This window comes from Lactuca sativa, chromosome 8, assembly GCF_002870075.4.
Source record: "Lactuca sativa cultivar Salinas chromosome 8, Lsat_Salinas_v11, whole genome shotgun sequence".
NCBI lineage: Eukaryota > Viridiplantae > Streptophyta > Magnoliopsida > Asterales > Asteraceae > Lactuca > Lactuca sativa.
The window spans coordinates 207,454,696-207,480,914 of NC_056630.2; the positions used below are offsets into that span (position 1 = coordinate 207,454,696).

Here is a 26,219-nt window from a genome sequence, read left to right on the forward strand (position 1 = left end):
GAGTGGATACCCACTCAATCGCCATTTTATAGGCAATTTCCTTAAACACCCCTTATAGACCAGCTTCGTGAATGAGGCCTACTAACGGTAAGACCGACTTTTACTCATACATATATATAATGTTAGACTTTTAATGTTATATATAGTATAGGGTGTATTTTATACTTTCAAAATACTAGGTGGTCTAATTTAACAATTATACTTTTAATTCAATTAAATTGTAAACCTAAACTTTTATGGATTTATTAAACCTCTTTTAATTATACACCTTAATTAATTAATAAAACCATAAGGGTGTTATTTAGAATTTAACATTCCTAATTAAACTTTTAATCAACTTTTAAATTCCAAAACTTGAGGGCAAGTTTTGAAACATTTCAACACATTAGGGTTTAGAATTTAAATATACATCAAACTTAAACTATTAATCAAAATTTAAATTCCAAAACTTGAGGGCAAGTTTTGAAACCTTTTTCAAAACATTAGGGTTTCAACTATTTAATTTCAAAACAACAAAACCTTTGGGTTCAAATTTAAACTATAAAACCTAAAGGGGAAAATAAGAAACTTTTCAAAGCACAAGGATCAAATAACAAATAATCTAAATTAACATTTAATTACATAATTATCCATATTTGATTTATTTAATGATTTATTGCAAAACAATTTACCAATTAAGTCAAAATAATTAATTAATTATCACATAAGGAAACAATTATTTTATTAATTGATAAATATCTTCAATTAGATCAAGAATATAGTCAAATATATCAAAAAAAATCGGATTAATATTGATCTAATATGATAAGGTAAGTATCCATAATCAAAAACAGCAAGAAATCCCGGATATACCTTTGTCTGACGAGTTGACTCGTCGAGTCAGGCTTGGACTCGTCGAGTCTGCATGGACTCGGTGAGTCCAACCTCCAGAACATCAAAAATCGAATTTTTTGAACATGTAATGCATCAATACAATTGAAACCAGTCTAGGCTCTGATACCACTGATGGGTTTTGGTCATAAGACATCCTATGTGCTCATACAAACCCTAATGCTTGCATCTAGGTTTCTCTATTGTACATGCTTTGAATCCAAGACTATAAACCCTAATTCTAGCATATGGAAATCGAAATTAACATATAATTAGGTTTATGATATTACCTTGATTGTTATGTAGCAATAATAATCCCAATTCCTCCTTGAATTGACTTTAGAAGGCTTAGAGTCACAAGTGTCACTCCTCTAATGGCTTACAAACACCAAGAGCAAATAGAGAAGGTATAAAGAGAGAGGAGAGGTATAAGAATTCGTCTCTAGGACCTCTTGGGAAGGTATGTACGAATTCATGAGCCTTGGGGGGTCTTTATATAGGTGTAGAGATTAGGGTTTTAGTCCTTATCCTTATCTAGTTGCTTGCCCACCAAGTAACCATAAGATAAGCCTTGAAAACCCTTATCCTAGTCGAATTCTAAGGCCTTATCACCTTAAATTCGTCCAACCTATTAATAAGATAATTCTTACCTTATTTTGTAACTATCACATAATTACAATTCAGCCCCTCTAGTTTAATTAATTACACCTGATCACAAAATTAATTCTTAATTAATTATTGACCAATATTAATTAAACAAATATGATTTCTCCTTTACTATATTATTCTTATAACATATTAATAAATCATAATAACCTCTCTCTTTATTTATTTCTCCAATCAAGTTGCTTTGGTGAAGGCAACCCAAAAGGACCATGCACCATCGGGTCAAGTACATACCAAAATAGTTATAGACTTAGACACTAATCCAACAATATATACATAAAAATTATATGCAAGACCAAGGTCTGGACCTTGGCAGTTATATGTAGTATGCTAGTTGTCTATGTGATACTTGCATGGAAGACCAGGAGGTGGCTCTTGGCACTTGTCTGTAAGACCCAAGGTTTTAGCCCTAAGCATGGCAAGGAAAGACCATGATACGACTCATGGTATAATAACAAGACTATGGTTGGCATATACCAATCGTATTGTATATATGGTATGTGGTATTTTGGGGATACTCACTAAGCTTTATGCTTACGGTTTTATGTTCATGGTTTCAAGTACTTTCGCTTCAAAGGGAAAAGGCCTGACGTGATTGCACATCATCCCCTAGAGTTACCGCATTGACAAATTATAATCTTTAATCTGATGTTTAAATGATATACTCAATGTAATCTATTTTGGAATAACTCTTTTGTATGGGTTACTGTTTCAAAAAGAAAATTTTGACTATGAATTTTTTGGACGTTACATTATTAGGAAAAAAAGTGATAGTTTACTCTGAGATGATTCCATGGATATAAAGATCGTCAAAATCAGAGTTTGTATAAGAAAGTTATGAGTTTTTGAAGTTGATATAAAAGTACATTGCTATTCTAAGAAATTCAACAAAAGTCAAAGTCAAACGGTGAAATTTTAGCACCACACGACGTGTAGATTTGGTTGGATGACGCGAAGTTGAAGTGATTCATGAGGACACATGTCAGTTGGAAAGTAACACGTGGCGAGTGGTGGGACATGTGACATGTGCAAAGCTTCACATTCGACCACGGCATAGCCACATGCCTGCTACGACAGGTTGACCAGAGTTTTATATATATATATATATATATATATATATATATATATATATATATATATATATATAGGGTTAGTACCATAAAAGCCATAAGTTTTAGCCCTAAATGGATTTTTTGTTTCTAATTAGCCATTATGTATGTGTTGACTTTACGTTGACCAGAGTTATATATATATATATATATATATATATATATATATATATATATATATATATATAATATTAATACCATAAAAGCCATAAGTTTTACACCCTGATTCTAAATTAGCCCTAAATGGATTTTTTGTTTCTAATTAGCCATTATGTATGTGTTGACTTTTGCTTCAAACCTTGTTAGCTGGTTTCGCTAGTTTCAGTCGGTTACCCCTTTACAAATAGGGTTTTTACCGTTAGAAACCCATCTTCCACCTGCTACTTCTTCCTTCTTCAACTTCTTCTTCCACGCATCAACTTCTTCATGGCTAGTTCATCTACAAGGTGTATAGGGTCAATGACTCCAAGATTGAAAAATGTTAATGTAAATTTCAGGAACAGAAACAACCCCATTGTTTTGTGTCGTTGTGGTGTTGAGGCTAGCTTCTCAATCTCTTTGACGGACAAGAATCTTGGAAGGAATTTTAGGGGATGCACCAACTTCAAGGTATGTTCTTCACTCTTTGATCCAATATAAAGTTTTGTTATGGGACTATGGGAAAATCCATCATAAAAATGTGTAGGATTCTTTCAAGTATTGTAAGTTCTTCATGTGGCTGGACCTACCTTTGCGTAGTGAAGATTACAAAAACCTGATGTACTAAATGCATTTAGCATTAGTTGGTATGGCTGATGGCAATGCTCAGTTAGAACATGTGAATGTGGATCAAAATAGGAGGTTGATGTTGATGATGAAGCTTGTGTTCATCATGGTCATGCTATTTGTAGTGATGTTGGTAATATTGATTATATTGTTGGTGAAAGTGTAGGAAGTTAGGAAGTTAAGTTTAGTCTTTTGTGAAGTTGTTGGTTAGGTGAAAGTTGTATTAGATGCTTATTTTGGAAATTACGTATTAGAGTCCTATGGGACAGTTCTAATAGCATCTGAAAAACATTTTGAAGGTTGTAATATGGGTACCCTTATAATATATAGTCCTACGGGACAATTAATATGAATAACATTAACTAGAAATTGACAATGTACTATCCGTTACAAACTGACATTGAACTTACTACAAACCACAATCTTTATAAACATAATAGCTAAATACATACATGGATGGTAATAATTAGAACCAAACTTCCAAATTTACAACAATGTTTACAAGCCAAAAAATGATTTCCCAAAATGACAATGTACTTACTACAAATTACAGTAAAACGATAACATGTTGTCAGCAAATTGGAAGCTTGTTACCAAAAGATGCTTTCACAAAAAAGGCTATCAAAAGATTTATGCCCAATTAACCCCCCGTCCATAACAACATCAGTCCAATTTGATTGCTTTCTCAATTGTTGAACCACCTTCATCTGGATCATGCACTTATTTTTTCAGCTTGAACTTGATAATTCTTTCAGAGGGCTTCCTTTTTCTTACCAACAGATCTTGTGTTTCTTGAATGGTCTCTTCACAGCTATACTCTCAACCAACATTTCCTTCCTCTTTTTTGTCAACTGTGAATAAGAAATTAACATATTATCACATAATGTTCAAGAAAACTTTGTTAATAACTAAATTTATAACTACACACATTATTAAAAGCTTCAGCGATATCCCTATGATCATATCCAGAAGCCTGCAAATCTTTAAAAATTTCAAAATCTTCCTGCTCAAGCTTTTCATGGCAGGTAAAGTCCCCCTCCACAGTACTTTTGGCAGCTTCCCAAAACAGGTTCTTAAGCTCTAATCCAGTGTATTTCTTCCTGAAGTTTGCATAGATGTACCCGACACATTGTCTATGTTAAACATATAAAAGTAGTTATGTAACAACTTGTAGTAGACCCTGACATTTAATAAACAAAATTATTATAAATGTATAATAATTAAACAAGTCCAATTATCTTTGTTCTCTACATCAATCACTGTCCAAGCTACTAGATATACAGGATTGCTTTCACCTCTTCCAATCGCAGTCAACAGTTCTCCCTTGATCTGACCTGTTAGAAAACAACCATCCAAACCTATCACATGTCTGCAACCCTTATTCCAACCATCCTTAAAATCCTTTAAGCACACATAAAACCTTTTGAAATAGTTCATGCCACTTGCATTAGAATCTACTCCCACCTTACAAGTGCCCCTTGGGTTAGACCTGAGGATTTCTGCAGTATAGTCCCATACCTTTGCATAATGTTCTTCTAACTTACCTTCTATCATCTCTCTTGCATTTATCCTAGCCCTGTGACATTGCCCCTTAGAGACATCTACTGAAATCATCCTAAGTACATCTTTCATCATCTCAGTTAATGTCATCCTTGGATTTATAATAATACCCTTCAGGTAATGTTTGGCTAACCAGTTGCAACTAACCAAAGTTCCAAAATTATAATTTATAGCACATAGATGTATGTCACATATAGATTTAATCTAAAATGTTTGTTCATTATACTTCCAAGCAGCATAAACTCTAAAGGGACATGGGTCTTTTTTATATATTTTCCGACACCTAGCAATCACTCTATGCATATCACTCTTCATAAACCACAACTGACATCCATTAGCTAGTACATAGTTAGTTAATGCAAACCTGAGTTGAGAATGGGACTCATAACACTCTCCCACTACAGGCTTCATTTTGTTTCCAATGGATGTCTGGATCATGAACCCTATACTCTAAACCACTTCACCATCATTTTGATCATTAATAGGATCATTTTATGGATCCTTAACACCGACTTCATGATCATCATCTCCCATTCCATCAAGATTCCTCCCTAGCATATTTTCATCAAATAATATGTTAAGGAATGAGTCACCAGATAGCTTTGAGGTTGGTTTAAAGATCTCTGGTGCAAAATCCAAGAAAGAGAAATATATGAGATCATCATCAGAGTCCTCGTCCCTTACATAAACCTTTTCAAGCCCTTTCACCTTTTTAGTTCCAGATGATGAAGCCACCTGTTCAAGATGAAAAATTAAAATTGTAAGTGACACTATGGAACTCGATTATGGAAGATAAAAACATACATACACATCAATTTCTTATTGTCACCCACCGCACCTTTCTACTTCAGTGTCTTTCAACTTCAAAATAGAAGTTTTTGCACGCAACAATGGTGTAAGAAACCCTTTTCAGACCCTTCTTCTTCCTAAGACCAACTACATGAAACTCCTTTTTGATGCAAGATGTTTCTATGAAAGGTGATGTTTGGTGGTGTACGAACGATTTTTCAAAGATCAAGTATAGGAGAGTGGTTACCGGCTACGTACCTTAACCTGTCGTTAAGCGGTTGATAATACGATTTTGAAACGTGGTCACAATTATTTAGGCTAAGTAGAAACAAAAAAAATCCATTTAGGGCTAATTTAGAATCGGTGTGTAAAACCTATGGCTTTTATGGTATTAACCTATTTATATATATATATATATATATATATATATATATATATATATATATATATATATATATATATATATATATATATATATATATAACATCCCAAAAATCCTGCGAAAATTTGGAATTATAAAATTAGCATATATAACAAAATGATGAATGTATACATGTTGTGAAAAGTGTAACATCCCAAAAATCCTGTAAGGATTTGGGATTGTAAAGGTGAGTTATAACAATGTAGTAATACATGTAAGAACGTTTGTGATTAGAAAACATGTATAAAAATTAGAAAAGAATGAAAAATGAAAGTTTCATAAATGGCTAACAGTCTTATTTTGAACTCATATAAAATGACATATGTGAAATAGATGTAAGATTGGAAAGTGGTAATGTGAAGATGGGATTACCAAGTAAATAACATAAAAAGATTTGGCCAAAACCGAGGTCGTAGTAATGAGATATTAGTACTCAAAGTTGTAAGAAAAATATGGTAAAATGAACCCTTAGAATATTTCTAAGTATAAAATATAAATTGTAAAATGCTAATGTTTCGGGTTAAATAATTATAACTATATATGATTAATTGAAACGCTACTTGAATTTAACATAAGAAGAAAAGATAGAAATGATAATCAATTAGATTGAAGTTCGTAAGAAGAAAATACAAACAAGAGAAGTCGATAAAAAGTTAAAATTGTTAAGAAAATGTCGATAACTAAAACCAAAACCGAGTTTAAAACCTAACCGGGTATGGGATGATGGATTTTAAAAGTTTACATTCATCTATAATAGCTACAGAATAGTTCCGAATGGCTGGAAATGTTGTCGGAATAACTGGGAGTAAAATTGTTATTTTAGAACATAATAACGTTAGATAACTTTGAAGGCTTGGAAGACTGACTTCCCAGCATCCAAATTAAGAAAACAATATATCATTTGAAAGAGCTCATGACATACTAAATAACACAAAAAGAATAGGGTAAAATGGACTTCGTATCAAGAAGTTACGAGCGTTTTGAAATTGACGGAAAATCAGGAAGAAGACAAAATGGTCACAGCCGGACCTCCGGTAACTTTGCTGACGTGTGAACAGTAACCAAGGCGCGCGGACAGTAACCGCTGGTGCCATCAGATTCCCACCTCGATTTTCTTTTAGAAAAGTTGGTGGGGCCCACATCAATAATCGATATTTATAGCTCAGGAGTCTCTGAACACATGTAGGAAAATATTGTTTCTTCATAATTGAGTTCCTAGAAGATATAAGAATAGGTTCTGCATTCTAGTTAGTTTAAAAAACACTTGTACACACACTCACCTACATAGTAATACTCTATTACCATTATACACACTCATATATGTACAACACTTGTATATAAGTATAAATATGGAGTGCAATTAAGGCAAAAAGCAGCGGGGTTTTCTTCACTAACGCATGTATGTTGGGTAATCTTTCATTACTTTGCATTGAAACAAATTATTAGTATTACCCAAATGATCAAATACAATCCAAGCTATTTGTGTATTATGTATTGGAATAACCCTGTATTAAAAATATAAGTCCCGATATTATTGTCACGTGATTTGGCGGAAGCACCAAATCTAACATAATTAGTGGAAAAATATTTTTATACTTTAAGGAATCTTGGAAAAATATTAGGAATGTACCAATGACACTAAAATGTTTATAAATAGTGTCAGTAGTATAAAATTAGAAACTTAAGGCTTAAACCATATATAAAATATTAACGTCGTGAATCTGTTTATTTATAAAAGAATACAACCAACGAGGCCAGGAGTTTAAAAAGAATAATAGTTAGTAATCCTAACTACCCAGGCGAGTACTTTGCGACTTTTTCCCTATTTGGGATATATGACAACAGTATTTGAGTAAAAATAAAATTTCAAAGTTATCGGAGTATTTGTTATATAATACATGATTTGATAGATTTTTTATTATAAATGTCATATAAATGAGATATGAAGTATTTGGTATATAATACATGTGACAACCCGATATTTAGAGACAATGTAATGTAAAACCAGTCAAATTTAGGTCAAAATATAACTTTCCTAAAGTCTTATTTGGGTTAAATCAAGTAGTAGGAATCTTAACAAGGTTTACATACATATAAAGAACACAAAAATCTGAGTTATAACGAAGAAGTTATGACTATTCTAAGATTTCCGACAAAACCGGTAACATCGATTAAACGAAAAAAGCGAAGTTTCAATACAATAGTTTTAGCCTTAAGTATCTAAATGAAAGTTGTAGATAACATTAAACCGTGAGCGTACATAAAAAGAACGTCCAAATCTGACTTCGTATGAGGAAGTTATGATTTTTCCAAGATCCGGATATAGCAGTAGGCAGCTAAAAACTCGAAATACAGCTCGAGAGACTTTTGGCCAAAAAAAACTAAATGAGAATCGAAGGTCTCAACAATAGTAGCGCAACGGCGAAAATTCTGACGAAAACGGACATCGGATGAAGAAGTTATGGAATTTTAACGGACTTTTCGTGTCCCGGTCCGTTATAAATAAATAATTAAAAATAAATTCAAAATTTGCCGATGAAGTCTAAACGAGAGTTGTAGATCATATTCTTAGCTACTCGTCCATATAAAGAACGTCGAAAACGGAGCTCGTACGTAAAAGTTACGGATTTTACAAGTTCGGGACCCGAAATCCGAGGCTGTCAGGCTTGCCACGACGTGGCACAAGCTTGCCGCTACCCGACAAGTGACTGAGGGCGTCCAATCAGTGGAAGAGGATAATTTTACGACGTGGCCATACCTTGCCACGACGTGGCACACCCCAAAAATGCCCCTATAAATAGATTTCAAGGGCTCCGAGTTCCATTGCTCAGTTCCTTTCTTTCTCGCGCCGAAACTCTGTGTTTATGCCCCCGAGACCCTCCCAAAGCCCCGGTTTTTCACCTTCAAGTCCCGAAGGAAGGTTTTGTGTTCCCGAGATTCCCGAGGTTCCTGAGAATCCCGAGATATTCCCGCGTTTTCAACTCTTCCTGTCGAAGTTCTGCTCGATTCCTCTCTCGACTACTTCAAATCAACCACTTCAATCAAGTGAGTTCATACCCCCATAACTACGTTTTTAAATGTTTTGTAAATGCTTTTATACACTTTTAAGGGGGGGGGGAATACAAGTAAACACACGACTAAAATCGTGTGAAACATCGATCTTTTGCTATACTTTTCATACTGTTGTTTTAACTATCTTATGAAGTTATTATCATGCAAAATACCTCACAACACAACTTTACCCTCTTGGGATACAATATGTTTTATAAATAGAAATATGTTTTATTTATACTTTTGCATACTACATCATATCAAGGGTAACCATTTCAACTATAACATGATGCTTTTACAAGAAAAGTCAACTCATCATCACGTCTTTGTAACACGGTAGAAAAGGAAATCATTTCATACAAATGATTTTTCATCATATTACTCGTGAAATCATTGTTAGCGATCATGTGGTGTCATATGGCTTTGTTTGTACCAAACGAAAGTCCCCACCTATAACCAGAGTCTCTTGGAGGGAGAGCGTGACAAGTGTGTATAGATCTATACGGGGCTGACAACTCCGCACCTTGACTGTTAGCTACAGTCCGTCATTGGGGTGAAAAATGTCAACATAGGTACTGCGTCTAGTATGGTTATGAGGAACTCACAACACGCGGAAACAATGACTCATGCATGTAGTAATACATAACTCAATCATGCTTGGGGGGTAATAACTATATTCTAGGGTATTATCAGCATAATCAAAAACTCAGGATAAACACTTCCACAACTAGTTTTACTTAACAATAAAACTATACATCTTCTTTTTAGCATGTCATAATTGCTTACAGGTTACGGTCTTGGTCATTTGAGACTGCATTTCACATTTAGGAAAATATAGGATTTTCCTGGTTCAAATACATACAATTTATACAAAAATCATTCATATTCATTTCATACACTCAAAAGAAAATATCGGATTTTCTGGAAAACACACACGCACTTTCGAATGGCATACATTTCCTCAAAACACTACTTATGAACTCACCAACTTAAATGTTGACACTTTTTCTTTGAAATAACTTGTATTCTCAGGAAACCGCTAAACCAGGTAGCAACTACTTTTGAAGACTAACGCGCTGGCGTTAGTTACATATTTTGGGTCACCATATTGTATTTGATTTCTTTTGCAAACATGTAACACATACAATCATGTAAACTTTTCAAATATATTTATATTATGGTGGTGTGTACTTTCTTTACTATTCAGTTGTTATGATACTTGACATGACGTCCTCCGCCCCCGAACGTTTCCGCCGTTCTGGTTTTGGGGGTGTGACAGATTGGTATCAGAGCATTGTTTATAGTGAACTAAGTATATCAAAACCATTTTTGATATACAAATATAAACACAACTGGGCAAAAACACTCTGAGTAAGAGTCATACTTTTAAAATTAAATTTATTTAGTTTTTGTAAAGTAGGCATGCATTCATTTCATATTAATAACAGGGTCAGTGTCATAATTAAAACAATATAGAAGTATTATAGATGAGTTGTGCAATACAAGTATGCCTTGGGATATGTAATCGGGATTGGGATAAATATAGCCTGATCAACTATATTTGTCCGAGAGCCGAACTGTGTATGCCAGGGGATAGCTACAATGGACAACAAGTCTAAAACTTACCAAACTTATAAACTTTAGAATCAAACATAACATTTAGAATACTATAGGAGTATTTTATGAATACGATAGTTTAACTTTGATGTCAACCTTATGTGCCTTAGTTCTAGACAATCCTTATCTCCTTATTCTCGTACAAACACAGTGGCTGGACTCCATCCCCACGGCAACCCGTACCTTCCGAACGAAGGCAATGTTGGAGGGTTTGAAGAAGAACCCGAGAATGATCATCCAATCCCTTTGAATGATCACCATGCTGAAAACCTTTCGGATGTTGATAACTCCGAACCAGAGGTTGAGAACCTACCCCCGATAACTCCATTTCTATATCCTAACCCTCTCCTCGCTTTTCATGGCCCGACGCCTCCTTGGGTAGAATGCTTGGAAACATGGAGCGAAGAGCAAGATCAACCTATGCCGTTTAATGGAGACCGAAGCTTCTACAACGTAAATGAAGGGAGCTCAGCAGACAGAGTTCTACCAATCCGAATCTGTAGAGTTTCCTGAAACGAAATTCAGGGCATGACGGCTCTCCAATGTATCAAAGAGGTTAATACCAATGCAAGAATGCATACCATTCGCACCAATCACCTTGATCACAAGTGGGAGATCTGATAGAAACCATGAGACCCTGCTGTAAGCACTAGCTGAAACCCGAGCCGAAGTCATAGAGCTCCAAGTACGCCAGAGGGTGTACGAGAGATACCTGCTTGGTATGGAACGTCAACTAACCGAACTAAGGGTTCACCATAGGGGTGACCGTCGCCAGTAGAAGATATCGTGTTCCTGTCTATGTTCTGTGTAGTACTTTCTATGTAATTACCTTGTACTGTAAGTACTTTTATTTAAGTCTTTATGCTGTCGAAGACTTTTCTACTCCGAATATGATGTAAGACCTACAACAAGGTCAATTTCCCAAACCTATTACGTGTTAAACATCAATGATACCGACAGTCGGCTAACTTCCGTGTCAATCTTTGTTCAAATGCTTTCATCATGCTTTCATTGGAGTCTATCTAAAACCCCATCTAGTCAAGTTATTGGACTATGGTAATTTAACTCCGGGATCATTTCCAAGTTTCTCTCAAAGGTTGGATCATGTTATCCACCAACCAATAATACCCTAGTTTGGACGATAAACGTTTTGAGACCATTCTATTAGTTTACTTCTAATCTATACTAGGACTGCATCATAGGGATGTAGGTCACACCTTCGTGAACATACTCCTATTCCGTACTGGGACTGCATCATAGAGATGTAGGTCAAACCTTCGAGAACATACTTCTATTCTTTTCATGAACGATCGAACTACGTCTAGGTTCAACCATACTCACTCACAAATTCATTTTTCTTTCCGTGTAACAGAATCATGTCGCCGAAGAAAAACGATCAACCCATCAACCAAACACCAACTCTTCAGATTGATGCAGCTACCTTTCAAGCTGCAGTCTTGGCTACTGTGTCAGCTGTTCTGACCCACCTTAACGCTAACAAAGCGAATGTTAGCGGGATTGTTAACGATAATTCCAATCCATGTAACAATCAAGTACCTCAACGAGCAACAAACTACCACGACACCTCGAATCCCAAGCCCAAGAATAACAAACGAAAGTTCTGGGCTAAGGCTAAAGTCAAATCACCCCAAGGGGCGAGCAAAAGACAACAACATGTGGCAACCTTCGCATCCACGACTTCTGTACCTCCTACTACCATCTCTTATAGTATCCCAGTTATCCCTAACCCGGCCAAACAGTATGCTGGCAATCTCCCAAAGTGCAACAAATGCAACTATCACCATCATGGACTTTGTCGGAAAATGCAGTGCTTAAACTGAAATAAAAAGGGACACACCGTCCGTTACTGCAAGACTCGGATCCAACACATTACTTCAACCACCAATGTCGAAATCTCTCGAATATGCCATCTATGTGGCGTAATAGGACACTTCAAGAGGGACTGTCCAACAGAGGAGAATGATGGTGAATCCGGAGGAGTTTGACCTTATAATGGAAAGAGACAACGAAGGACCCTACTATAGTATAGGTTCACTTCCAATCGTCAGTATTATGTATGTTTTTAAAAACATGTTTAAAACTAGTGCAACTCGAGTCTTATCTTTTGCGAGATCCCGTCAGTTAAGGGACCCTCGTGCTGCGTATACTTGCCTTTTGTAGTATATTTTGTTCGCAACAGTATTCCTGTAGTTACTCTAAAGTACTGTAACTCTGTTAAAAAGTTGCACTATTGTGTTTTGTCTGTAACTCCTTTATGATCAAATCTAGTGCATTTAGTTCCAAGTGATTCCGATTTCATCATACGATCAGAGTCTATTTGATCCTCACAATACCAGTTTCGTGCGTAAATCTCTTTATTCGAAATCAGCTTTCTAACGTAACTATCACTTCAGAACTCTAAAGTACTCATGCGTAGAGTACCTCATGTTTCTTATCCTTTCCAAAGAAACCTCAACAAACCTCCCCGAAGTACCACTCGTGCAATACGTCAAGTTCAATCCAAAGACCCACAATTTCAGTCTTAATTATATACAACTCGTATACTTGAGGCTGTGATTGATGAACCTAGTATGGGTTCTACTATGAACTTCAGGACGGAGACTGCCCAAGGCTGAGAGTGGTCGTGCTTCCGTGAGAATAAACTTAGAAATACCTATCCTTTTCCCTAATTCATGAGTAGTCATACTTTCTTTGAGATCTTCACGACATCTAATCCACCCCAAGGTTTTGACATCATAATCAGTAGGAGTTGGTTAAGTCTACATCGAGCCGACATCAGGTGCTTGGATAAAGCAGTTCATCCAAACCTCCCTAAACAACGAAGCTCTAGTTATTTACAGCGACGGACCAAGTACGAACCCTCTCATCATTTCGTGTATGCAAGCTTAGAAATGCTTATGAAAGGAATATCATGCATTCCTTGCACACATCGTCGATACGAGCCAAGAAGTGAAGGACATTCAGAACATCCCAAAAGTACACGACTTTCCCAACACCTTTCCAGAAGAACTACCGGGATTACCACCACAATGTCAAGTCGAATTCAGAATCGACTTAGTTCCAGGGGCTACCCCAACAGCCAAATCACCTTATCGTCTAACTCCAACTAAGATACTGGAACTTCCTAGTGAGCTTAACAAGCTCCTCAGATGAGGATTCTTTAGGCCAAGATTCTCACTTGGAGGAGCACCAGACTTGTCTGTAACAAGAAAGAGCATTCCAAAAGCTAAAGTAAGCTTGGTGTATCGCACCGATATTATCCCTCTCAAAGGGGATAGAAGATTTCGTGGTGAAAGGCGATGCATCTAACCAAGGGCTTGGTTGCGTTCTTATACAAGAGGAAAGGCCACTGCCTATACCTCAAGACAGCTTAAGACGCAAGAAGTTAACTATACAACACATGATCTTGAGTCAGGAGCAATGGCAATTGCTCTGAAGATCTGGAAACACTACTTGTAGGGTACAAGGTGTAATACTCTCACAGACCACAAAAACACTCAACACACATTCGATAAAGAAGAGTTATCATACCAGTGCAGTCAAACGAAAGAAGCAAAGTCGTATCCCGATAGTGAAAGGTTTGCTGGAATGCCAAGCGAGGACGTGAGTTCACTCAAGAACACGAGAAACAAATAAAACTTCTATCCGTAGCATATTTATCAATTCTTCTTAAACTCTAATTTCGGGGCGAAATTTTCTCTAACGGGGGGGATGATGTGACAACCCGATATTTAGAGACAATGTAATGTAAAACCAGTCAAATTTAGGTCAAAATATAACTTTCCTAAAGTCTTATTTGGGTTAAATCAAGTAGTAGGAATCGTAACAAGGTTTTCATACATATAAAGAACACAAAAATCTGAGTTATAACGAAGAAGTTATGACCATTCTAAGATTTCCGACAAAACCGACAACACCGATTAAACGAAAAACGCGAAGTTTCAATACAATAGTTTTTAGACTTAAGTATCTAAATTAAAGTTTTAGATAACATTAAACCGTGAGCATACATAAAAAGAACGTCCAAATCTGACTTCGTATGAGGAAGTTATGATTTTTCTAAGATCCGGATATAGCAGTAGGCAGCTAAAAACTCGAAATAGAGCTCGAGAGACTTTTGGCCAAAACAAACTAAATGAGAATCGAAGGTCTCAATAATAGTAGCGCAACGGCGAAAAGTCTGACGAAAACGGACATCGGATGAAGAAGTTATGGAATTTTAACGGACTTTTCGTGTCTCGGCCCGTTATAAATAAATAATTAAAAATAAAGTCAAAATTTGCCGATGAATTCTGAACGAGAGTTTTAGATCATATTTTTAGCTACTCGTGCATATAAAGAACGTCGAAAATGGAGCTCGTACGCGAAAGTTACGGATTTTACAAGTTCGGGACCCGAAATCCGAGGCTGTCAAGCTTGCCACGACGTGGCACAAGCTTGACGCGACCCGACAAGTGACTAAGGGCGTACAATCAATGGAAGATGATAAGTTTAACTCCCCACGACGTGGCCATACCTTGCCACGACGTGGCACACCCCAAAAATGCCCCTATAAATAGATTTCAAGGGCTCCGAGTTCCATTGCTCAGTTCCTTTCTTTCTCGCGCCGAAACTCTGCGTTTATGCCCCCGAGACCCTCCCAAAGCCCCGGTTTTTCACCTTCAAGTCCCGAAGGAAGGTTTTGTGTTCCTGAGATTCCCGAGGTTCCCGAGAATCCCGAGATTTTCCCGCGTTTTCAACTCTTCCTGTCGAAGTTCTGCTCGATTCCTCTCTCGACTACTTCAAATCAACCACTTCAATCAAGTGAGTTCATACCCCCATAACTACGTTTTTAAATGTTTTGTAAATGCTTTTATACACTTTTAAGGGGGGGGGGGGGGGAATACAAGTAAACACACGACTAAAATCGTGTGAAACATCGATCTTTTGCTATACTTTTCATACTGTTGTTTTAACTATCTTATGAAGTTATTATCATGCAAAATACCTCACAACACAACTTTACCCTCTTGGGATACAATATGTTTTATAAATAGAAATATGTTTTATTTATACTTTTGCATACTACATCATATCAAGGGTAACCATTTCAACTATAACATGATGCTTTTACAAGAAAAGTCAACTCATCATCACGTCTTTGTAACACGGTAGAAAAGGAAATCATTTCATACAAATGATTTTTCATCATATTACTCGTGAAATCATTGTTAGCGATCATGTGGTGTCATATGGCTTTGTTTGTACCAAACGAAAGTCCCCACCTATAACCAGAGTCTCTTGGAGGGAGAGCGTGACAAGTGTGTATATATCTATACGGGGCTGACAACTCCGCACCATGACTGTTAGCTACAGTCCGTCATTGGGGTGACAAATGTCAACATAGGTACTGCGTCTAGTATGGTTATGAGGAACTCACAACACGCGGAAACAATGACTCATGCATGTAGTAATACATAACTCAATCATGCTTGGGGGGTAATAACTATATTCTAGGGTATTATCAGCATAATCAAAAACTCAGGATAGACACTTCCTCAACTAGTTTTACTTAACAATAAAACTATACATCTTCTTTTTAGCATGTCATAATTGCTTACAGGTTACGGTCTTGGTCATTTGAGACTGCATTTCACATTTAGGAAAATATAGGATTTTCCTGGTTCAAATACATACAATTTATACAAAAATCATTCATATTCATTTCATACACTCAAAAGAAAATATCGGATTTTTTGGAAAACACACACGCACTTTCGAATGGCATACATTTCCTCAAAACACTACTTATGAACTCACCAACTTAAATGTTGACACTTTTTCTTTGAAATAACTTGTATTCTCAGGAAACCGCTAAACCAGGTAGCAACTGCTTTTGAAGACTAACGCGCTGGCGTTAGTTACATATTTTGGGTCACCATATTGTATTTGATTTCTTTTGCAAACATGTAACACATACAATCATGTAAACTTTTCAAATATATTTATATTATGGTGGTGTGTACTTTCTTTACTATTCATTTGTTATGATACTTGACATGACGTCCTCCGCCCCCGAACGTTTCCGCCGTTCTGGTTTTGGGGGTGTGACAGATTGGTATCAGAGCATTGTTTATAGTGAACTAAGTATATCAAAACCATTTTTGATATACAACTATAAACACAACTGGTCAAAAACACTTTGAGTAAGAGTCATACTTTTAAAATTAAATTTATTTAGTTTTTATAAAGTAGGCATGCATTCATTTCATATTAATAACAGGGTTAGTGTCATAATTAAAACAATATAGAAGTATTATAGATGAGTTGTGCAATACAAGTATGCCTTGGGATATGTAATCGGGACTGGGATAAATATAGCCTGATCAACTATATTTGCCCGAGAGCCGAACTGTGTATGCCAGGGGATAGCTACAATGGACAACAAGTCTAAAACTTACCAAACTTATAAACTTTAGAATCAAACATAACATTTAGAATACTATAGGAGTATTTTATGAATACGATAGTTTAACTTTGATGTCAACCTTATGTGCCTTAGTTCTAGACAATCCTTATCTCCTTATTCTCGTACAAACACAGTGACTGGACTCCATCCCCACGGCAACCCGTACCTTCCGAACGAAGGCAATGTTGGAGGGTTTGAAGAAGAACCCGAGAATGATCATCCAATCCCTTTGAATGATCACCATGCTGAAAACCTTTCGGATGTTGATAACTCCGAACCTGAGGTTGAGAACCTACCCCCGATAACTCCATTTCTATATCCTAACCCTCTCCTAGCTTTTCATGGCCCGACGCCTCCTTGGGTAGAATGCTTGGAAACATGGAGCGAAGAGCAAGGTCAACCTATGCCGTTTAATGGAGACCGAAGCTTCTACAACATAAATGAAGGGAGCTCAGCAGACAGAGTTCTACCAATCCGAATCTGTAGAGTTGCATGAAACGAAATTCAGGGCATGACGGCTGTCCAATGTATCAAAGAGGTTAATACCAATGCAAGAATACATACAATTTATACAACAATCATTCATATTCATTTCATACACTCAAAAGAAAATATCGGATTTTCTGGAAAACACACACGCACTTTCGAATGGCATACATTTCCTCAAAACACTAGTTATGAACTCACCAACTTAAATGTTGACTCTTTTTCTTTGAAATAACTTGTATTCTCAGGAAACCGCTAAACCAGGTAGCAACTACTTTTGAAGACTAACGCGCTGGCGTTAGTAACATATTTTGGGTCACCATATTGTATTTGATTTCTTTTGCAAACATGTAACACATACAATCATGTAAACTTTTCAAATATATATATATATATATATATATATATATATATATATATATATATATATATATATTAATTATGGTGGTGTGTACTTTCTTTACTATTTATTTGTTATGATACTTGACATGACGTCCTCCGCCCCCGAACGTTTCCGCCGTTCTGGTTTTGGGGGTGTGACAATACATGATTTGAAAAAAAAATTGTTATAAAATTGAGATATGGAAAAAGAATTATAATTTTTATATAAAAATTTATATAAAAATGTATCATGGCAATTGTGTGTTTGAGAAGTCAAAAGAAAAGCGGTGCCCATGCATACATTGAATGTGATTGAATAAAGGTTGAGTACAGGTCTGGACAGTAATACCAGAAAGGGGATTAAGACTGTACTACCAACTTTCATGTTTTGTTATTATAGGTTGATTTGTTCTTCCTATCTTGGGCAAATACCACGCTAGAGTGGTATGTCATGCTAGTGTGACAAAAAAGATAAACAGAGTAAACTGTCAGTATATTGTTTTGTTGTATGTATTTCATGCATAGCATTGCATGTATATAAACTAAAGAAACATATTTACAAATGAGAATATGAATATTGTTGTGTTAAAAAACCCGAGTAACTCACTAGACATTAAAGGTGAGCATTTGGACCGGACTGAATAACTCAACTATGTTTTTGTATTCAGTTTGTAATACTCCAAAATATTGTAAAAATTATACACTTATGGACTTTTGTAAAATAAATTTACATAAATGATTACTCGTTTTGTTATTATAATAAAAATAAGTTTGTAAAAGTTCTATAAAGTTGGGATGTTATAATTGGGTATCAAAGCTTAATAGTTTAAGCGAATTAGGTTGGGGATTTTCGAAATCTAGGCTTAAACTGTTAAATAAATAAATATTTATATCTATACAAATATGAATAGTGAAGTATGAATAGTAAAATACAAATAGTTGAATACCTAAATAGTAAAATACATGAATAGTAAAATACAAGAATAGTGAAATACATGAATAATACTATATATATAAATAGTATAGTATCTACAAGAATAGTATCATATACATGAATAGTATGGTATATATTTGAATAGTATTGTATACATGAATAGTATCGTATGTATGAATAGTATCGTATACATGAATATATAGTAGCATATACATGAATAGTACCGTATGTTTGAATAGCATCATATATTTGAATAGTAGAACGTGAATAATGAAATAACTTGAAATAAAAATGGTATATCACAACCTTATAGGTTTGTATAATATAAGAGATCCGTTGGCTAACGGGAGTTAAAGTATATATATACATATATATTAAAATGGAATGAAAAAAATGACTCGTGTTATAATGGTAACCGAGATATGAAAAGTATTGACGGAATGAATAGTCAGCAAACGAATATGAGAACTGATAATAGCCGACAAACTAGATAAACGTTTGTAAGTGACTCAAAACATGCAAAAGAGGAACATAATGATAAACTAATGAAGTCAGAAATCACAATTGTACTACTTTTGTCTTTGTTAATTACATTTACATTCACTTCCAAGTTCCAATACTTTTATTCACAACAGCGATATTGTCAATGAATTTGACAATTGATTTTTTGGTCTTTGTGTACTTACATTCAAGACTTTGATTCACACGGACATGATACATTTTCTCAATGGACAATGAATTTGACAATTGAATTATTGATATTTTTAATTACATTCACTTCAAACACATTTTGTTTCATTAGTTTGAATTTGATAGTTTAGTTACATTCACTTCCAAGATTTTTTGTTACATTCACAAGGGCGATAGTATTTTTGACTTTAACTTGTAAGAACTTACAATATTTTAAGGCATAAAAACCCGACCGGCTATTAGTATATTTGATTCTTTCATTCATACGGGATAGATAAAAAACAGCGCTTTCCTCTTAAATTCACTTCCAAGTTCCAGTTCATTAATTCCATTTTCAACAATACTCCATAATCTTTGAGACTAGTATAGAACTTTCATCTGTATACTCCAACAGTGATAATATTTACCATTGAGTGTGGTTGCAATCTGTTGCCATTCGATGTCATGACGCCTTCCACTGATACCAGTTTATTGAGTATAATAGAGATTCGATATGGTAAAAGAAGATAATAAATCAAAACTTTTATTTATTACAGCAAGCGTAGACACACGATTGTTTATTCCATATACTTATACTAATGATATATGTAACCACCATGTAACAGTCATGGCAATTAATTATTAATCCAAAACAACACAATCCTTCCTAAACAACAAAACGATTCAGACTCCACATAGTAACTGACATATTTAGCTTATACTTCAACATCAACAAGCTTAATAATGAAGCACGACAAGATCAAATTCAAGAATAGTCGACGTATCATTACGGAAAAACGGCTGAGCGGTGGCAATCCCACGAGCTAGTCGGAAAACGCCAGTTCCACCAACAACAGACATTTCACGAACCTGACTCAAGATAGGGTTAGTACCAAGAACCTGTAGGGTGCTACCATTGAAAGACCCTTCTGTAAAGACAAAGTTCAAGTTCATAAGAAACCTTGGTACTTCCAAGGATGCTGATCCAAATAGCCCTTGGCCCCTACCGATCCTCATGGAGCTTGCTTCTGGATCAACGGTTAGAGGATTGTCAAACATGAAGCCAAGACCAAATTGGCTCATGGTGGTCGAGGTGATGTTTGAGTCGAATACTTGATATGCAGTTTGACCGGGTCCGGCGATGGTGTCATGAAAATAAAAATGTAGATTTGTAGACTTTTGTTTTTTGAGTGGGAGCTCTTTGAACCAGTTTTTCACTGCTTTTGGCCCTTCAGAAACGCTTTGAACCAATGGGATTGCTATCACAATTGTGCATAGCATCAATATCACTTGCTCTTTCTTCATTTTATCAGAAATCTGAACGATAAACAATAAAGATTCAAAAATTTAGGGACTTGGGTGTTTGTTTCTGAACAAGAAATATGGGATTGAAGAAGGAGTTTTGGAGTTAAAAATGGGGTCTTTGAAAGATATGGAAAGTTGAGTCTTTAATCTTGTTCCTGCAAGCAAACTTCTTAGAGTTGAAAAGATCGAAAGTTAAGAGAAAGGGAGACAGAAACTTGTTCTCTTATAGAAGCAAGCGGAAGGTAGCATTCACATATATTGTAGCGGAGAGAACACAATAGTTGAATATTATTTATTTCTTATGCGATGGCTTTTGAATACTGCCGCTTTATTTCTGGAACAAGTATTTTGGTCAATGAAATATATTTTATTACGTATATTGGTCAAAGGAAATATTCTTACAATAATCTTTGATCACTCATGTTAATTTCTGTTTCGGGTTAGAGGTTTAGTCGGTTTTGATTATGGGTTGCTAATTTTTGCTAGACTTTGATTTTGAGACCCATATTTCATCGCTAAAGTACCATTTATTATTAAAACAACAAAACTCATCAAAAATCAAGACTACATGGCAACATATTGTTATCATTAAAAATTAAAAAGTAAAACGTCAAAAACAGTAGAATATCTAGAAAAAGCCTTTGGCAGTTCCTTGGATTTTGGCCTTTTTGAGAGTTCTCAATTTGCCTCCTCCAAACTTCAATCAAGAGACTTGTGATTACCAGATTTGCCCCTTTCAAACCTGCCAAATTTCTATGTTGACTTTTTCATTGTTTTGAATTTAAACTTCCCAATTTTGCCTTGATAAGAAATACAATTTTTCCTCCTCCAAGAATCTAGCAGTGGATAAAGCTTTCCAGTTTTACCCCAACAATTCTACTAAAATTGTGAGATTGCATTTTCATTGTTTTGATTTTGAGCTTTCCAAATTTGCCCTTATCCCCATCCAATATTCAAACGTATGAATTAACTGGCTAGCTTCTGTATCAATAATAGTCTCTTGCCTAGCTAAGTCCGGTATGAATTTGCACAAAAACTGTTAAGATCCCCCTTGACTTTGAGCAAGATATCTTCATTCTGGGTGTTTGCTGAGCTTTCACATGTAATCAGATACTTTGCCAAAGCCTCTTCATTTAATTATTTCAGAGTTTACCCGCTCAATGGTCACCAGTTCAACAGTTTTTGTTAAGCCTGGCCATGTTAATCCAAGTCATAGATGCGCAAAAATCCGCTCTGCATTGGTCCAGTCTCTTCACATGTTCACCATCCAACCGGATTTTAGAACATTGGCCTTTGGAGGCTTGTTTGACACTTGACTTTTAACTTTTATTAGACCGATGGGTATGGGGAACGCCATACGGCGTTAAGCTGATTTGGCAGCGCCTTAACGCCGCCATAACACGCGTACACCACCCTCCCATCCCGTTATCAGCTGTTATGTGGTCACGCGTTGCCATGGTAACGGGTTGTAATGTGTAGTTTTCGACTGTTGCATTTTTTCACCCGTTTAAAAACGGTAACATTGCCTTAAAAACGGTAAATTAAAAAAAAAATAAAATTACTAATTAAATTTTTTTTAACTATATAAATACATATATACCTCATTCTTTTTACCTACACTTCTATTTCTCTATATCTATCTCTATTTCTTTTATCATTCAAAACATAAACACAAAAATCAACTAAACACAAAAAGAAACTATGGATCAAAACCGGAATACTCCTCATCCAAACACAAACACATCCACTCCAATAGGTTTTGCGGGATACGAGGGCTACATGAACCTTCTCAACTCGCAAAACTCAACACAACTTCTATATTATGGCAATTTTTTCAATACCGCCTCACCCCCACTACAATTCTCTATCTCGCCTTTTATGCAACAAAATGCAAACATTCAACAAAACATTTTTAACACATTTGGTCCCATGCGACAAAAAATCACACAACCCCCACCCACGCAAGAAACGGTTATCGAGACGGAAGCCGGGGTTAGTCAAAAAGCACCGGGGAAAAAAAGGGAGATCAAAAAGGAAAGGGAAAGAGGTCGTGGTCCGGGTGGAGCAAATGGAAGCACCTCAAACATGGTGGACACCGGAGGAAGAGCATGCGTTGGCGGTGGCTTGGTGTAGGACTTCAAAACAACCAACTTTGGGGAACGATATGAGGAGAGTTGCTTTTTGGGAAGCCGTGATTGGCAAATTCTGCACAATTTTGAACAAGAATGACACATATCGCAATCATGATATGCTTAGTGGCAAATGGACTCAAGTTAGTTAGAAGTGCACCAAATTCAATTCCATCTACAACAAACTTGATGGGTTTTAGCCATAAGAACTTTCCTATGTGCGCATGCAAAACCCTAAAGCTTGGATCTAGGCTTTCTAATAAACATGCTTTGAATCCAAGTCTTCTAATGACTAATTAGGTTAAATAACAACATTGAAACAGATCTAGAATCATACCTTTGTGTTCCTTGTTGATCTTGAGGTCTTGGAGCTTCTAGAGTCACAAATGTCACTCCTCTAATGGCTTACAAACACCAAAGCAAGAAGAATGATTTAGGAGAGAGGAGAGGGAAGGAATTTCGACCAGAGGTTCCTTACTTTTGGTCAGGTGTCGAATTCCATCAGCCATAGGGTCTATTTATACTTGTAGACTCCTTAAGGGTTACAACCTAAACCCTAATTGGATAATCTTCTCTTAAGGCTATTCAAATCCATTCCTTAGATAAGCCTTTGGACGATTTTGGCTATCCTAACACTCTTAGAATTCGTCCAAAGCATATCCCAATGGATTTACAGTCTAAAGCTTAACTATCAAACAATTGACAGTTTATACCCCTTTATTTAATTAATCTCTTTAAGTCACCAAATTAATTCCAATTAATTCTATGACTTATATTAACAAATATATTATTCATTATATTATTCTCATAATATATTAATAATATTTACTCTCTCTCTTAATCATCCTATCAAGTTGCTATGGTGAAGGCAACCCAAAAGGACCATGCACAACCGGGTCAAGTACTTGCCCAATATAGTTGCAGCCTTAGACACTATTCCAACAGTCTCCCACTTGGATAAGTCTAGTAACTATACAAGTACAATTTGGTTTGCAATCGTAGCTCTCAAAGACGCTGTCAACTCTGATCTAATCAATCTTGTCTTTTAGATAAGGGAACGTACAGTCCTCTGTTAGATATCATGCTGATAATCCTATGGAATGGTTAGTCAAGCATTTAGGTTTCTCGATCTCTGATTTATTTGACATAGAACTTAATCGAACACATCAATTCAGTTCTGACCGGGCCCGGCACATAAGTCAAATCAAATCATCGAGCGGCCGAGATACTGCTTTTACCTTCTTAGATAAAAGTTACAGATAAACTTCGACTTATATGCATTTACTTATTCATTAACCAACTATACACAACAATACGTTTTATAACACCAAGTTACTGATGCGTTTTCGTATTATCAATGTACTATCAACTAACAAATAATAAACCATATATCTAGGTTTTAAGACTATATGATATTATCGTCTTGCGATCACCTTTTTATATCTTATTCCATAAGGTGATTCCAGCAAGCGCGGGTTTGTTCCAATGCTCAAAACTTGTTCATAAGCACTCATGAACGTTGCAGCAATCCTTTTCTATGTCTAACACCATTTAGACATTCTACACACCAATTCATGACAATCTTCATTCATATCTACTCCCAACATATGAACGATTGTGGACCATTTGAACAATTCGATTATTCCTAATAAACTCAATTATTCTGGAAGTCAAAACATGCAAAGTGAAACAATAGTTAAACAATTAACATAAGATAGTAACCTTACTTATAAATAAAACTCCTTTATTTAATCATCAAATGTCAATTACATTTATCTATTACATGTTTCTAATACTATCTAATCTATGCTAATATCATCCTTCAGCCCAATACTCCTAGCATGCTGCAAGTGCTTAACCCTACTCAGTCCCTTGGCTCCTTTATGGCAGGTACAACTCCAAGATCACCGATGAAGTTCTTTAGCCATATTGCCTCCTTCGACGCTTCGCTCGCTGCAATGTATTCTGATTCGCACGTTGAATCAGCTACGGTTTCCTGTTTGGAACTCTTCCATGTCACTGCTCCTCCATTTAGGGTAAAGACCCAGCCCGACTGCGAACGGTAGTTGTCCCTGTCGGTCTGAAAACTGGCGTCACTATACCCTCGCACCTTCAAGTCATCACTCCCTCCGAGGACTAAGAACCATTTCTTCGTCCTCCGAAGGTACTTAAGGATGTTTTTCACCGCAATCCAATGTGCTTTGCCAGGATTCCCTTGATATCTGCTAACCATGCTCAAAGCGAAGGCTACATCAGGGCGAGTACAAGTCATAGTGTACATGATTGAGCCAACTGCGGAAGCATATGGTACTCGGCTCATTTCTGCTATCTCAGCTTCGGTACTCGGACTTTGAGTCTTACTCAACTTGGCATTACTTTGTATCGGTAGTTCTCCCTTCTTTGAGTTTCCCATACTAAAACGTTTTAGTACCTTCTCTAAGTAAGTGTTCTGACTAAGTCCAATTAGTCTCTTACTTCTTTCTCTCACTATCCTTATTCCCAAAATGTAAGAAGCCTCTCCGAGGTCCTTCATAGCGAAGCACTTCCCGAGCCAGGACTTAACCTCCTGCAGAGTCGGGATGTCGTTTCCTATGAGTAATATGTCATCGACATATAGAACGAGGAAGCTTACTATACTCCCACTGGCTTTGAGATATACACAAGATTCGTCTTCGCTTCGTACAAATCCAAACTCTTTGACTTTCTCATCGAAGCAAAGATTCCATCTACGAGACGCTTGCTTAAGTCCATAAATGGACTTCTCAAGCTTACACACTCTATCTGGATGCTTCGGATCCACAAACCCCTCTGGCTGAGCCATGTAAACATCCTCAGCCAACTTTCCGTTAAGGAAAGCGGTCTTGACATCCATTTGCCAAATCTCATAATCATGAAATGCAGCAATAGCTAGCATCACTCTAATAGATTTAATCTTCGCAACTGGTGAGAAGGTCTCATCATAGTTAACTCCGGGAGTTTGAGTAAAGCCCTTCGCGAC

The 26,219-nt window shown here is 36.1% G+C and overlaps 1 protein-coding gene across 1 annotated transcript; it reads right to left on the reverse strand.

Annotated features, from left to right (window-relative positions):
* Positions 1 to 20,315: 20,315 nt before the first annotated feature.
* On the reverse strand, positions 20,316 to 21,325 carry LOC111898986 (dirigent protein 22). Its single transcript, XM_023894866.3, has one exon. The coding sequence runs from the start codon at positions 21,090 to 21,092 to the stop codon at positions 20,526 to 20,528; it is 567 nt and encodes a 188-aa protein (XP_023750634.1). The 5' UTR covers positions 21,093 to 21,325; the 3' UTR covers positions 20,316 to 20,525.
* Positions 21,326 to 26,219: the final 4,894 nt, after the last annotated feature.

What these genes read in the sequence shown, in the direction of transcription:
- LOC111898986 (XM_023894866.3), bottom strand. Translation starts at nt 21,092, where the DNA reads ATGAAGAAAGAGCAAGTGATATTGATGCTATGCACAATTGTGATAGCA.